The sequence below is a fragment of the Centrocercus urophasianus genome, unplaced genomic scaffold (genome assembly GCF_019232065.1).
Source record: "Centrocercus urophasianus isolate 14NV4802_14NV808 unplaced genomic scaffold, USGS_Curo_1.0 seq_36, whole genome shotgun sequence".
Taxonomy (NCBI): domain Eukaryota; kingdom Metazoa; phylum Chordata; class Aves; order Galliformes; family Phasianidae; genus Centrocercus; species Centrocercus urophasianus.
Genome location: NW_024884933.1, coordinates 4,216,704 through 4,230,270, shown reverse-complemented (window position 1 = coordinate 4,230,270; position 13,567 = coordinate 4,216,704). Strand labels below are relative to the sequence as shown.

Sequence of the window (13,567 nt, the reverse complement as noted above, 5' to 3'; positions counted from 1 at the left end):
ATTCCTGAGCCGTCCTCCCTTTTTGAACACACAGCGTCGTAAAAACACATCTACAAAAAGCAGAAAAAATCGGTCCTTCCAGTCGGTGAAGTGTGTGGTCACACACACGTGGAAACTCATCTTTCCTTTTGCACCGCGGAATGAGATGCTGGGCAGCCCAGGCGCATCTGAGCCCTTATCACAGCAGCACAACCTAAGAAGTGCTGGGGGAAATCCGCTCTCCTCACCTGGAGAGCTTCATTATCTGGGAGATGCGAGCGGCTGCGTTTCCTCGCTGCCGTGTGCGTGGGCACAGCTCAGTGCAATCCTCCTTTATCGGGGCCTTTTTCAGGTTTTCCGTTCACAGGAGGATTGCTGAGCCACGGAATTATCAGCTCCCAGCTCAGTACTTACAGAGCGTGCAAGGAGAGCACCGAGTAAGCATGGCTGCGGCGTTCATCGCCAGCGCCCGAGAGCAAAGCCAAGCAAAGAATAAACCAAGAAACAACAAAACCCCCGCTTCCTCAGCGTTCAAGAGATGGATTGTTTCTGAGAGAAGGAAAAAAAAATAAGTTACAGCAAAGGAAGCAACAAGGAAACAGCTTTGCGCAACAGGATTTCCTGCCAGGACCTTTGGGTCACAGCCACTGGATGGGGTGGTCCTGGGGCTCCCTGCTCGCTGACTGTGGGGTTTCTTGCCATTTATGGGGCTGTCCCTGGGGGCTCAGGTTGGCAATTTTGTAAATATCTTTCTCATACTCAGGAAATTCACGGCATACTTCAAAAGGCACGCACGGATCTGCAGGAGGAGGAAGGAGCCTGGTGTGGTTTTTTATTGCTTTTATGAAAGTAAATAGCTGCCATAGTTTGGGGGACTGGCAGCGCATGACCCACAGCCTCACGTCTCTATCTCTGGATCTCTCCATGAACGCCGAGGGCAATTTTCTCTTGGCTGTTCTCACAGCTGAAAGCTTAGCAGAACTCGCCTAGTAAAAGCTATTACCGCTTTGTACAAAGCCTTGCTTTTGTGTTCCCTACAAATTCAACTTCAAGCTGTCATCTCGAATAACAGGGGAAATCCATTGGCTACTTTAAAACTTATATTTTGATTTTAAACGAGTCCAGCTTGTGGCAAGAAAGGCTCACAGAGAACGACCGGCTCGCCAGGTCCAGCCGCACCACACACGTGCCAGTCTGTCAGGTAACACGTCCACGGGCACCTAAATTGTAATTCCAACTGTCCTTCTCCCAGCTTCCACAATATCAATGGCATATGTCCATCTCACCAAGGAAAAAGCATGAAGAAAGAAGAAAAAGAAACCCTTGCTAGCATTGGGCTTGCCTATTTATACTGCAGTCCTCCCAAATTAACACCTACTCAGCGGGCAGGGCTCCAGCAGCACGCTGATCAGAGCTCTGATCTGGAGCGGGTTTAACTCTCTGCTTGCCTTATATCGAGCAGAAGATAGAACAACTTCTTTCCTTTTCCCTCCTTCGCTTTTATTTAGCAGCTATTTCACGTCATTCCGTGCCTCCAGTTTTCTGGGTCCCGAAGCAATGTGTCATCCAACACGGAGGCATCCAAGGCCAGGTTGGATGGGATCCTGGGCAGCTCGATTTAGTGGTTGGCAAACCCGCCCGTGGCAGTGAGGTTGGAACTGGGTGATCTTTAAGGACCCCTCCAACCTAAGCTACCCTGTGATGCTATGATCCTTTCAGAGTCCAGAAGCAGTGTGCCATCGTTAATGGGTTGATGGCTGGACTGATGGGTTAATGGTCAGACTGGATGATCTTAGCGATCTTTTCCAACCTTAACGATTCTCTGATTCAATCCTCGAATGTAGCAGTGTTTAAACTGGATTTAGTTCACTGTAAAGACAAATGAACAAGGGAAAGAAACTAAAAAGGTCATACAGTAAAAAGAGGAACACCAGACCCAGTCAAAAGCATCAACAAGAAGATGGCACATCGGCATAAAGCAACAAAAATTTAGGGAATTCATCTGCCTGCTTACAAAAACAGGTTCTAACCCTTCGGTCAATGAGCAGAATGCTTACCATGGTGTAATTGTCAGCATTCTGCATTCGGTGTATGAGTGACCTGGAATGCAAGCTCTAATCACAGCTGTGCCCAAAGTTCTTCTGTGCCCAAGGCCATCGGAATCCCAGGTGGACCTCAGCACCTCCTGGACCTTCTGGACCTCGGCACCTCCTGGACCTCCTGTTGTGCCACTGTGCCTGATGTGCTCCTGGCACCCTGCTCCATCAATGCCTGGGAACAGGGTGGGGTGAGGCACTGTGTTTACCCAGGGCTTCATAATGCACAGGAAGTCAGCAGAGGAACCAGCAATTTTCCCAACGTCCACTCATGGCTGTAAAATCTCCACTCCATAAGCCTGGAGGGCCGTGTTTGCGAGCTCCCGCTTGCTGGAGGCACATCTCGAGCAGTGACACGCTGCCTCGACGCCGGCTCACTGGGACCTCTTGCAGTGGGGTTTACTTGGCTCTCAGGATGAAGTGAGCTCGGTTTTCGTTTCTTGGGGGTGGGTGTTTGGGGGAGAGTGAGCACAGGATCGAAATCTCCAGACCTGCGATCTCCCGCAAAAAGGAATTTCCTAAACAGAAGATGTACGGAGCCATCGTGTTTGATCTCTCTGTTTATACCCCGATGGTACTTTTCTTTTCCTTTCTCCTTTGGTGCAAATACTGCAGGGACAAACCAAGACTTTCTGCGTGTTGCATAGACCACCTCTCTGAGCACCACAAAAGTGAAGCTACTGCGCTTTCTCTCTGTTACTAATAATAAGACTAAGTAGGATGTTCTGTAGTTTAAAGAGAAACCATGGAGATGACCTGCCTCTTCTGTCAGATCCTCATCCCTCCTTTCTTAAGCAACACAGGCAGGCAGTGGGATCTCATCTTTATGACATGGCAGCCTGTTTCCAGGACTGTAGTTCTCCAGGGCTGTGATAGCACAGCGTTGAAGTGCGAAGGAGGAGGTGAGGAGTGCCAGTGTCTGTCATCTGCACTGTGTCGAGAACACTTAAATATAAACGATGCAGGAAGTAAGAAGTACATCACAAACATTTGTCCCAGTAAGTTTTGTTGGAGCTTTCTTTGGTGGCAGAAGAAAGCAAAGAAGCAAGGCTGGAGGCACAAGCTCAATCAGCATCCCTGTGCCCAGAGTTCCCGTGCATGAAAGGTCCTCGGAAGAGTTCAAATATATTCACTGATGTCTTTCAGAGAGACAGAGCAGCGATGGGAGGAATCTCTGGGGCACTCAGTTCCACTGGTATATTCAGCAACGAGCGTCCACACGACGTCCCTGCAAACTGAGTGCTGCCCATGAATTCAGAATCAGGTCTCTGGGGGCTGCTACCTAAACTAGAACTCAATCTTTCATCCCGCTAACTAGCTGGAGGTTTTCTATGGAGAATACGCAGCAATTAGATTCCTTTACTTCCTAACTTTAAAAGATTTCATTCTTCTGTTGGAGTGCAGTTTGCTTCGAAAGAGAGGCAGGGCATGAGATGTTGAATTTTTCATGGAGCCAGAGGTCTGCTCCTGGAAGCTGCAGAGCACCCTCGCTTTCTTCTGAAGTCAGCGTAAGTAGTGCTGTGTAGCACAGGATTAGGCTTGAAGGAAGCGAGTGTCAAAAAAAACAATTTGCATTTTCTATGTAAACTAGAGGCAATATCTGTATTGACAGATGGAAAGCGGTCTGCACTGAGAATACAAATACTGTAATGCACTCTGTGTTTTTGCAAGCATAAAAGATTCTGCAATTCCACTCTGTGGAGAGGGACAAATCCTACAATGCTTGTCAGAGCTCCTTCTCACACTGCGCTGCGACAAAGCTCCTGTCCACTAAAGCACAGGGACGTCACACACTGAAGGCAGGAGAGCTGCCAACCCCCAGGGATTTTGGATCCTCATTGATAGAGTGGTGAAACCAACTTGTGTCCACTGCACATCTGGGGAGATTCTGCCCAGGTTTGGTCTTTCTGGATGCACTATTATGAAACAGCAGCCCTTGTGTTCTACCCGTCCCCGGAGGGAACATCAACAGACTCCGGGCCTGAGGACAGAGATGCTCAGATGTCCTGCTTTGCTAAAATAGGATAATGAATACGTATGTGGAAAGTGGTGGCAGTGCATAAAAGGACATCCCTCGTGATGGCCCCTTCCCTTCAGATCACGAACTGAACTGGTGCCTCTCATTGGAGTGCAAAACATAGGAGTGTCTCTGCAGCTCAAATCCACGTGTCAGAAAGGATTTGGGGGCAGTCAGGCCTAGAGATGAAACTGTAAATTAAAGTTCTACGACATCCTAAAAAGCACCCTGATGTTCTTTTTATATCTCCGTATGCAGGTAATGGTGATAACATGCCTGATGCATCAGAAGGGCGTTTTACCCCCGTGCCAACTTTGCCTTGTCGCACCGGGACTCGGCACACGTCTCCACGTCTACTGAGGGCACGTTTTGCATTCTTGCCCCACCACATTCTTTGGGATCAAAGTACAAATCGTTCTCTTCAGCCCGGGCAAACACAGTCATTTTGTTTACAGTATTTCCAATCACACCTGGGAGATGGTCCTACACCCCTCCTATACTCCCTTAAGCAGTAGAATGATTAACTGCATACAGCAGCAAGACAAATAAATATCCAACTGGAAATACCATTGTGAGAACTAAACCTACGGATCCTCCTGAGTTACAAAAGCATTCAGCCACCACGTGGAGCTATCAAATCTCCATCAATACTTGAGATACTAAAGGAGTGCAAAGGAAATAGAGACCCCATCTCTAAAATACGGATACAAAATGGTCACTCTTTAAAAAGGACAGCTGTGATATCACGTCTTAAGTGCTTCCACTGCACCCGTCATTCCTACGTTGGGTGGGAAGGTGGAAGATAAGGAACTATTTCTTTCTAGGGCTTTACAGACATTTCACTTCTGCTGTCGCAGGATTATGATAAAGCTCAGGGAGGTGTAATTAAGCTTCTGGGATGGCAAAGGGGACGGTAGGTGGAGTCCTACGGCTGTTCAGTGCAGAAGAATAGAGTGTCACTGAGGCCAAAGAGCACTAGTGCCCAACCCCAGTGGGGAGTGACAGATTGCCATGTCTGTCGTTCTGTTTGCCTTGCTGAGCCCTATGGGGAAGCTCTATTGACTTCTGAGGTTACGCAAAGGGACTGCAGGATTTCATCTGTGAAGATATCAGCACAGATCTCTGAGGGCATCAGCATTCACCGCAGAGGAGCCTGTCCCTCACCACCATCGGCCCCTTTCTGCAGTGGCCTGTTGGGGTCCAACATGCTGAAACTCAGCTCTGGCATGGCGGGACGTCCCTGATCAGGTGCATCAGCCATCTGACAGCTTCTCCCGCTCGGATTGGCACCCGCAGCCCGATGCAGGGTGAGGCATCTCTTCTGCTGTGTCTGTGCAAGTCTGAGTGCAGCTGCGGTGTGGAAGGGAAGGATCCAGGCAGCAGAGGGCAGGAGGTTTATTACATAAGCAAAAGTCATCAGGGAATCGAGATATCCCCGCAAACACTCTGACGTCACACCCTGTTTCCCAAATTCAGCACGTCCCCGTGCAGGGTGGGAAGTGAGTAACCGCAGCACCATCACCTGTGTGGGACAACATGGGGGTGACTCATGGTGCAGCACTGAGAGCACACTGCAGCTGCTCCTCACCTTGTTCCCCCTGGCACCTCTCTCGTCCTGCAGTGGTCCCTCTTCTCTGCTACACGGGGACTGTGGCTGCCTCTAGGCTTGCGACAGCAGCCACAAGCCTCGGTTGATCCCTTTCATCTTCTCCAGCAGCATGCCCCCCCTGGCAGCAGGCTGAAACCTGGAGCAGCTCAGCCAGACTTTCCATGCAAATTTCTGTAGGAGGACACAGACATTTGGGACAGCCACAGACTTCATGGCACGGCATCGTGGATCACTAGTGATCCTCAAACCACAGTTTATCCATTGATCCCAGTCACTTACCCCTTCAGAATTAAGGGGTGGAACAGAGGACCTGACGTTATGTGCAGGGAATGGTTGCTATTCCTGCTATTCGAGAGTGGCCATGAGTGCCTGAATCACACAGCCCCGAGCTGCTGATCAGCAATGGTCACATGAGGTGTGGGCTATCAGGAAAATTACCACGTTGCCTGTGTGCCTTGTAATGATTATCTAATCGTGGCGCTTTCCTGGTGACTACAGGAAGTGAAGGACGGTGCTAAGGTAGGTGCCAGGTGGATCCAGTGTTTGAGTGTTTGAGTGAGATAAACTATGGGGCAGCTGGTTCCAGAGCGGGGCAACTCGAGAAGGGCACTGCTTATAGAACTCTGATGGTGTTTCCTATTCCAGCTCCTGTTTAAAGGCTTCTCCCTGTGCTCTGCCACGCTAAGGTGCATGGCTTCCGCCCGGAGATGCTTCCGATGCATTACTCAGTGCCTTCCGGGCTCCTGTGCACCAGAAAGCTTCCCCTGCAGATAACATCCCTGATAACCACAGTTGCTGGAAGGCTTAGTTACATCCCTAAAGCGTCTCGAGACAGCTTGATAGAAGCGGTTACAGAAGGACAAAATATAATCACATCAGAACTATCCCACGGTGAGGTCCTGTCTCACTTATCTGATGATTCACCAAGCTTGTTCCCGACGGGATGGATGACATGCTTTGGAATTCCAATAGCCACAGGTACAACCTGCTGCTGCTGAGGCTCCATCGAATGCCTGGCCAGGCAGCTGGCTACACGTGGAGCCAGGGAAACAGTGCTTCTTCAAGCTGTTTACCACTCGGCAGCAAAAATTGTAGGAACACTGTAGGATCACAGAGCGAACCTCACAGGGATGGGTTTCCAGGCAGGAATAATGCTGCACACCTTGGAGCTGTGTCCTGCAAGGTTAAGTCCAACAATTTCTCAGCCATAATTATTGAGTGGCTTTGATTTATCTGAAGCACCGATAACAAGCCGAGGAAACCAGCTGAAGCCACGCTCAGCAGCCTCTTTTCACCAATCTATGCTATGATTGCTTCTTTTTGCAGCAAGGAGCCCAGCTTGCAAGTCTCTCGAAGGCCACATCCCCATCTAGCTGGCTTCTTACATCCCCTGGAAAGAGCACACCCTCAGCACTTCACCTGGGATGAGGAGGGCTGGTGAATGGAGGAGAGCCAACAACAGAAAGCTGCAGCGTTTCAATCAGTGCTATTGGGGTGCTGCATGGGTAGGCTTCTGGCTGTGGCCACGGTGATGCTATGTGACAAGGCACACATGGTGTGTCTCAGCCCAGGGAGGGGCTGCAGGGCTGGATTGCTGCATGTCACGCACACAGAGGGTGATGGGAAAGCAAAGGCAGAGAAAATGAGGCTGTGACACAGTCAGAAGGATAAAGGGCTTAAAGCGGGCTTGGGGCTGCCTTGAGAGCATGAAAGAGCACTGATCTCCCCCCTGATGATCAAAGAGGGAATTGCTGTAGCTGCACTGAGTGCATAAGGAGAGATCTTGGCTATATCCAACCCAGAGGGCTGAATGCAAAGCACCTCTGTGCGTACAGCAGGCCTGAACATCACTAACCTCGAGCCCAGTGCACCGAAATGCCTGTGCAGGTGACTCAGTGGGCAAGACCTCCATGAGCCTGACACAGCCCTGCTGCTGCATCCTGCCAGGCAGCCACACGCCGTGCTGCCAGCACAGCAGCAATACAAACAGAGGGGCACCACGAGGGGCTGCGACCCTCCTGCCGTGCAGACCCCCTTGCAGATCTGGGAAAGCCCCATCTTAACCCGCTCTCTATTTCTCCACCATTTTTTAAGGGACTCCCTAAATACCTCCCCGAAAAAATCCAGTCTCACTTTTTTTTTTTTTTTAAGGAATTGAGCCAAGCAAATAATTATTTGCAACGAATGAGAACTAAACCAAACCGTGAAGGTTTTCCCATCCCTCCTTTCCCCATCTGTTTCCTTATCTGCATGCGAATTTAAAGTTGTTGGCTTGTTTCTCCGAGCCACAAATCAGTGCCCTTTGAACCACAAAGGCTCTGCACTCTGAACAGCATTTCTCTGGGTTAATTACTGCCAAAAGCTGCAAAGAATGAAATTCCTCCTCTTGCATCCCATGCAGTATTATTTCAAAAATCTCTACAGGAAGCAGAGCTATACAGTGCACTGAAAACAAGGTGGCATTGCAAAGAATTATTTTAAAAGGTCCAATCTGGGCAAAAAAACTATCAGGACTAACTGGAAAAGGAAGGTGTTCCCCCTTGCAGGGGAGATGACCAAAGCAACACCTCCCACCCGCCCTCGGCGTGCCGTCACCACTTATCAGGGCTTCCCAAGAGCAGGCTGCAGTGGAAGAGTGCTGGGAGCCAATGGGTGACGCATGGCTGTGGGCAGGACGGGCGGAGCAGGGAACTCACCTGCAGCCAGGAAGGTATAAGAGGCTGCGGCGTGCGGCCGCGCGGCCACTGATGCGGAGCTGCTCAAAGCCAAAGGGAGCCAACGCAACAGGAGAAGGCTGGGAGATACAGAGCCCAGCTGGAGAGAAGACTCGTTGGGGTAGCAAGCAAGAGCCCAGAACATGCTTTTCTCCTTCTACGCTGCTCTCTGAACAGGTATTTATAGCGTTTGACCTGCTGCTCACCTCCTTGATGCCTGCTGCAAGGCACAGCTACGTTGGGAACGGTGTAGTAGGGCTGGCACTGAGCTGTAGGGACTCTCAAGTCTGGTTTTATGGGGTGGGAGGAAGCTTTCTAGAAGTCGTCGGGAAGCATAAAGTACTTGGTGGATTTGAGGGAAGCAAAAAGCACTTATCTTGGTAGATTTGAGGCTGGGTGGATGGCTGCCAGTGGGACGGCTGAGCTCAGCTATGGAACGGTTTAGTTGTGGTGCTCCAAAGTTCTGGTTGGCAGCGGTGGAAACAGCTGCAAGGGCTGAGGAAGAGCGCTGTGACCGCAGAGGTCTGAATTGTTTGTGTTAAAATGACCACACGTAGTGAGAGAAATTTGCTACCAAAACAAAAGCGAGGTTGGGCAGTGCAGCGGTGGCATCCAGGAGAAACTGGGTGCTGGCTTCCCCACAAAGCAAACCCAGCAAGCATCACCATCACCTCGAGCAAAGGGAAGATGGGGGCACAGAAGCTCGTATGGTCATCTAGAAGTACCCATTGCAAGCAAACTTCCTCAAGTTTACTCTCAAGACACTGCTGCTCTGCTATGGCTGCGTTAGAGAAAAGTACCAAGCAGCATCTGCCAGCCTCAGTCAGTCTGTCATTCTGTGATCTTTTTCAGATAGGTTATGGAACAGATATTTGTGGAAGTGTGGGGGAGGGGATCTGCAAAACAGAGGATTTGGTAAAAGCAAAAAGAGAAAAAAAAAAAAAAAAAAAAAAAGCAAAAAAAAAAAAAAAGCACCAAAAAGAAAACAACAGAGCGAGGGCTTTCCTGTCTTTGTGCCAGCCGGGTTTGGATTTGTAGTTCTGCAATTCATCAGCATCTGCCAGATAGTGCTAAAATATGCAGGCTGAGCTGCAGCCAGGGAAAGACAGACAACAAATATTACAACTTGCTGAAAAGCTCAGATAAAAAACGCAGACTGAAGATTAACTTGCGGAGAGGCTCCGGTGAGCACCAGAGAAGCAATAGAGGAAGTATTTAAGCCAACACTTTGCATCGAAGGCAAAGTTTCCTCCCGTAGGTGCAGCCTGGCAACTTAAGATTGCTTTTGGTTATGGCCATCAAAAGCTAACCGTGATGGGAGATGATGTTCATGCATCACGGAGGTACTTCTGTGCAACGTTAGGAAAAGGCAGGTCTTTCCTATCCCTTACATCAGCCTTCTTGCTAAGACACGGAGTCTGCAGCCCGCGTTGTCGAACCACTGCAGAACAGACTGCAGGCCTATAATTACCGTTTCTGACTTGTCACTGGTAAATCTCCCAGCACAAAGAATCAAGCCCAGCCAGTTCAGTGATACGCCCTCAAAAAATGCTCCCCAGGCACACAGCAGTGCGGCCGGCGCTGAGAACTTCCTCCAGCCAAACACTTGCTTTCAGGGATAAGCACTCCGTATCTAGAAAGCCATACACCTGGGATCAGAGTGTGCTCAGAGCCGCGTTCCCAGCCCCAGATAACTGGAATTCAAGGTAATACCTAGATTGCTGGAAGGCTGGAGGAGCTCGGTTGTAAATCAATTTGCTGGAGCTGCCGTATCAGCCGCTTAGCTCAGGGCTCTGCTTGCACAAGGAGAGAAAGCAGAAAGCAGATGGCAGCACACAGCAAGGCTTGGGCTGCGCTGGCGCTCCTCCAGCGCTGAGAATAGGGAAGAGCTGCACTTCCTTGGGGAAAGCAGAGCAATAAGGAAACACTGGCGAATTCCCCCTTGTTCTGGCACAAAAGCCATTTCCTCCAACAATTCGTTTCTTGCTGTGTCACAGTGACAGGATCGAACAGACTTTGTGAGATAACAGTGTTTCCTCACTCCCTCGGTCCCGCTGCCGCATGGAAGCGTTCAGCTCCCACTGTGCTCCCACAGCCCCATTGGTGCCACCTGGCAGCCCCAGCGCACAGAGCACCCCGAAGAGCTTCACCCTGCTGCTGCTCCACCACTGAACAGTGTTATCTGTCTCTTAGGCCTCACCATAGTATCTGAGTATACCTCCCAGCCCAATAGACTGCTTTAGGGAGGTCCCTGCTTGACCCCATGGAGTCCTCTGCTCTGCTCCCTGCTCAGGTATTGGGCAGCACCACCCAGGGTAGGTCCTTTATGTTTTCTCCGCCCAGAGCGAGGTTTGGGGAAAGGCTGCAGCCATCTTTAGTGCCAGGGTGACTGTGGTGGAAAGGCTTTGGCTGGATGGCGGATCTCTGGATGGTGGATCTCTGGTGGCTGCTCGCTTTGCAGGTTGGTTACCTTCATCTTCATCGTGCGGCTTCGAACAGGCAGCTCTAGCAGCGGTTTTCCAGCCTCTGGAGGCACTGCAAGCCGTGAGCTTGCTCTTCAGTCCTCTTGTGGGGTTAAAGATAGGCCTGGTGATGGGTATCTTCGCACTCTTTAAAGCTAAAGCTGTGGTTGTCCTTCTCTTGCAGAGTCTCCCAGGGCTCTATTCATCTCCTCGAGCTCCGTCATGTCGTGCTTCACCCAGCTGTGGCACTCCAGCACACCGGACTCTCCCACCAGCCCGGTCCCTGCATCTCCACATGAAATCCCCATTCCCATCAGCCCTATCGTTATCACCTCTCCGGTGGACAGCAAGAGGAAAGCAAGGTCCCCAACTGACAAACCAGGCTCTCCAAACCCAACATCCCCAAAGCCGGCCTCCCCCGTTGAATGCTCCATCTGCTTCAACACGTACGACAACACCTTTAAGACCCCCAAGCTGCTCCAATGCTCGCATGTTTTCTGCCTGGAGTGTGTGGCCCGTCTGAGCAAAGGGCTGCCCCCCAACCACCCCGAGGACCAGCTCCCCTGCCCCTTCTGCAGGCAGCTGACCAGCATCCCGCTGGAAGGTGCCCCAGCCCTGGAGACCAGCAAGGAGCTGCTGGCCACTCTGCCCCCCGAGCTCCAGCAGGAGAAGGTGCTCTGGATGGAAGGCACCAAGCTGTGCTGCCGGCAGGCCTCTGACGACCCCGAGAACCCAGACTCGTGCATCTCCATCGACGTTGCCATGAGCAAACCCGAAAGCCCAGAGGTCCCCCCGACGGGGCTGGCAGGGAGGCTGTCCCGCTGTGACGTGTGCGACGACTGGAAGCGCATCGTCCTGCTCTCTGCTCTCATCATCATCCTCTTCTGCATCATCCTATGGCCGGTGCAGTGCGCGCTGAAGACGGGGAACCTCCGCTGCTTCACCAGGACTGTTGCAATGAGCAGGCCAGAATATCTCCCCTCAAAACACACCACAGCAGCCACGCCTGTGACACAGCTCCCATTCCTGTAGCACCAGGCATAACGTGGCACACCCCCCAAGAGCATCCCTCGGTGTGCTTGCAGACCCCACGGTCCCCGCTCCCGTTCTGTGCCCACACCTGGACGCACGCACTCACCTCCAGCAGCCCAGGAATGCTCCCAGGAGCTGCCTCAGTTTCCTGCTGCCAAACTCCATGGAAACCTGAGTCTTCAAAGCTGCTGCAAAGGTGTGACGGGCGACAGATGAGCTTCTGGGACTGTTTGCCCACAGGCTGATACCAGGTGACGGTGGCTGTAGCTCCTTCCAGCTCCTTTGGGGAATAAAGGGCTAGCTTCGTGGCTACTCCTAAGAGGAGCTGAGCTTAGGAAGGTAAGGACATGTTGAAGCTGCAGAAGCCGATGAAAATTAACCTTATTCCACATGCTCAAAACGTTTCCGTTGTGGATTCAGCACAGGAGGTGTGAAATTCTGCCTCCTGCTGACAACACATCGATCCACCCCTGCTCCTCAGCTGAGCCGAGCGCTGCTGAATTTCCAACGGAAAATAAAAGCCACCCTATTGCCGTTTTGTTTTTCTCTCTAAGAAGGTGCTTAAAAAAGAGTAAGCACTCATCCTTAACCTGGAAAGGAGAGCAAACTCGCCCTGAGCACGGCATCACACTGTCCTCCGTGAGCTTCCTTCCCTCTGCTCCCAGGCCAACTGTTACTCAAGTGGCAGAAGTTCCACTTTCTGACAGCTCTACCCTCCTCATCTTCCAAGGTGTCAGTATTAAGACACAGGCCAGTTGCTTACACTCTCTTTTTATTTAACCCAGTGATCTTCTGACAGTGGTTAATAAGGGTCTTCGTGAAGAAGGCGGCTTACAATTAAATCTTGTTTATTCAAGCACATGGATGTGAGACAGGATTGTACACAAGTACCATGGATGTATTAAATTATGTTTTATACAATGCACGGTGTCAGTGTGTAACATTTACTCCCTGTTTCCCCCCTTAAAGGATGCAGCAGCAGCACAGCTGTACTCTTTATCCACTGCCTTCATACTTACTGCCATCCCAGTGATGCCGTCCCAAGCACAGCCACCCCTGAAAAAGGAGAAGCTGCAAAGACTGCTCATCTTTTGCTTCTTCCCAGCTGGGTCAAAGATGTTTTCAGTCTCCCTTTGCAGCAAATCTGATCTGAAATACAAAAGGCTGAAGCAACAGCAGAAGTACCCCAAGTCCGTTGCTATGCAAAACTTCTGTGAAGCTTCTGAGTGCGTTCTGTATCTGCACCACCTTTGTTGTCGAGCTGCAGGCTGCTATTATCTGTGCCAGCCACACGGCTGCAGAAATTAGTCCAGAAACTGCAACAGCTTCTGCCAAAGGCCCTGGGCTCGACAGGGATTCTCCCTTGCATCATCCCATCGCTTGCTGCTGTGAAGGATATCTTCACAGCACCAGCTTAAGTGCGTTCTTGGAAAAAGTGGCTCACTGAGACTTAGGGCAGAGAAGGCACTTTCATCCTAAAAGGTGCATTTGAGATTAAGCCCAGCAAACTGGCACTAGCAGGGATGAAGTGTTCTGTCACGTGCAACTACATGACTGCTCAATCCCACTGATGAGACCTAAGGGCAGGGGGGGAGGGAAACAGCATCTTCAGCCTCATCACACCCATTGTTATGGCTGCTAAACAGCGAGCACAGAGA

At 50.8% G+C, this 13,567-nt stretch overlaps 1 protein-coding gene across 2 annotated transcripts; it reads left to right on the top strand.

Moving 5' to 3' along the window:
* Positions 1–7,974: 7,974 nt before the first annotated feature.
* On the top strand, positions 7,975–12,821 carry RNF223 (ring finger protein 223). Of its 2 annotated transcripts, none has more exons than XM_042831668.1 (2): positions 7,975–8,592; positions 11,062–12,821. In XM_042831668.1, the coding sequence occupies exon 2, from the start codon at positions 11,100–11,102 to the stop codon at positions 11,907–11,909; it is 810 nt and encodes a 269-aa protein (XP_042687602.1). In that variant the 5' UTR covers positions 7,975–8,592; positions 11,062–11,099; the 3' UTR covers positions 11,910–12,821. The 2 variants fall into 2 exon arrangements, with proteins under 2 accessions (XP_042687602.1, XP_042687603.1); XM_042831669.1 differs by lacking the exon at positions 7,975–8,592 and adding an exon at positions 9,462–10,730.
* The last annotated feature ends 746 nt before the right edge of the window (positions 12,822–13,567 follow it).

Coding starts and splice junctions, on each gene's coding strand:
- RNF223 (XM_042831669.1), top strand. CDS start 10,679: ATGGAGTCCTCTGCTCTGCTCCCTGCTCAGGTATTGGGCAGCACCACC. Junction 10,731..11,061: donor ATTGGGCAGCACCACCCAGG/GTAGGTCCTTTA, acceptor CTTCTCTTGCAG/AGTCTCCCAGGGCTCTATTC.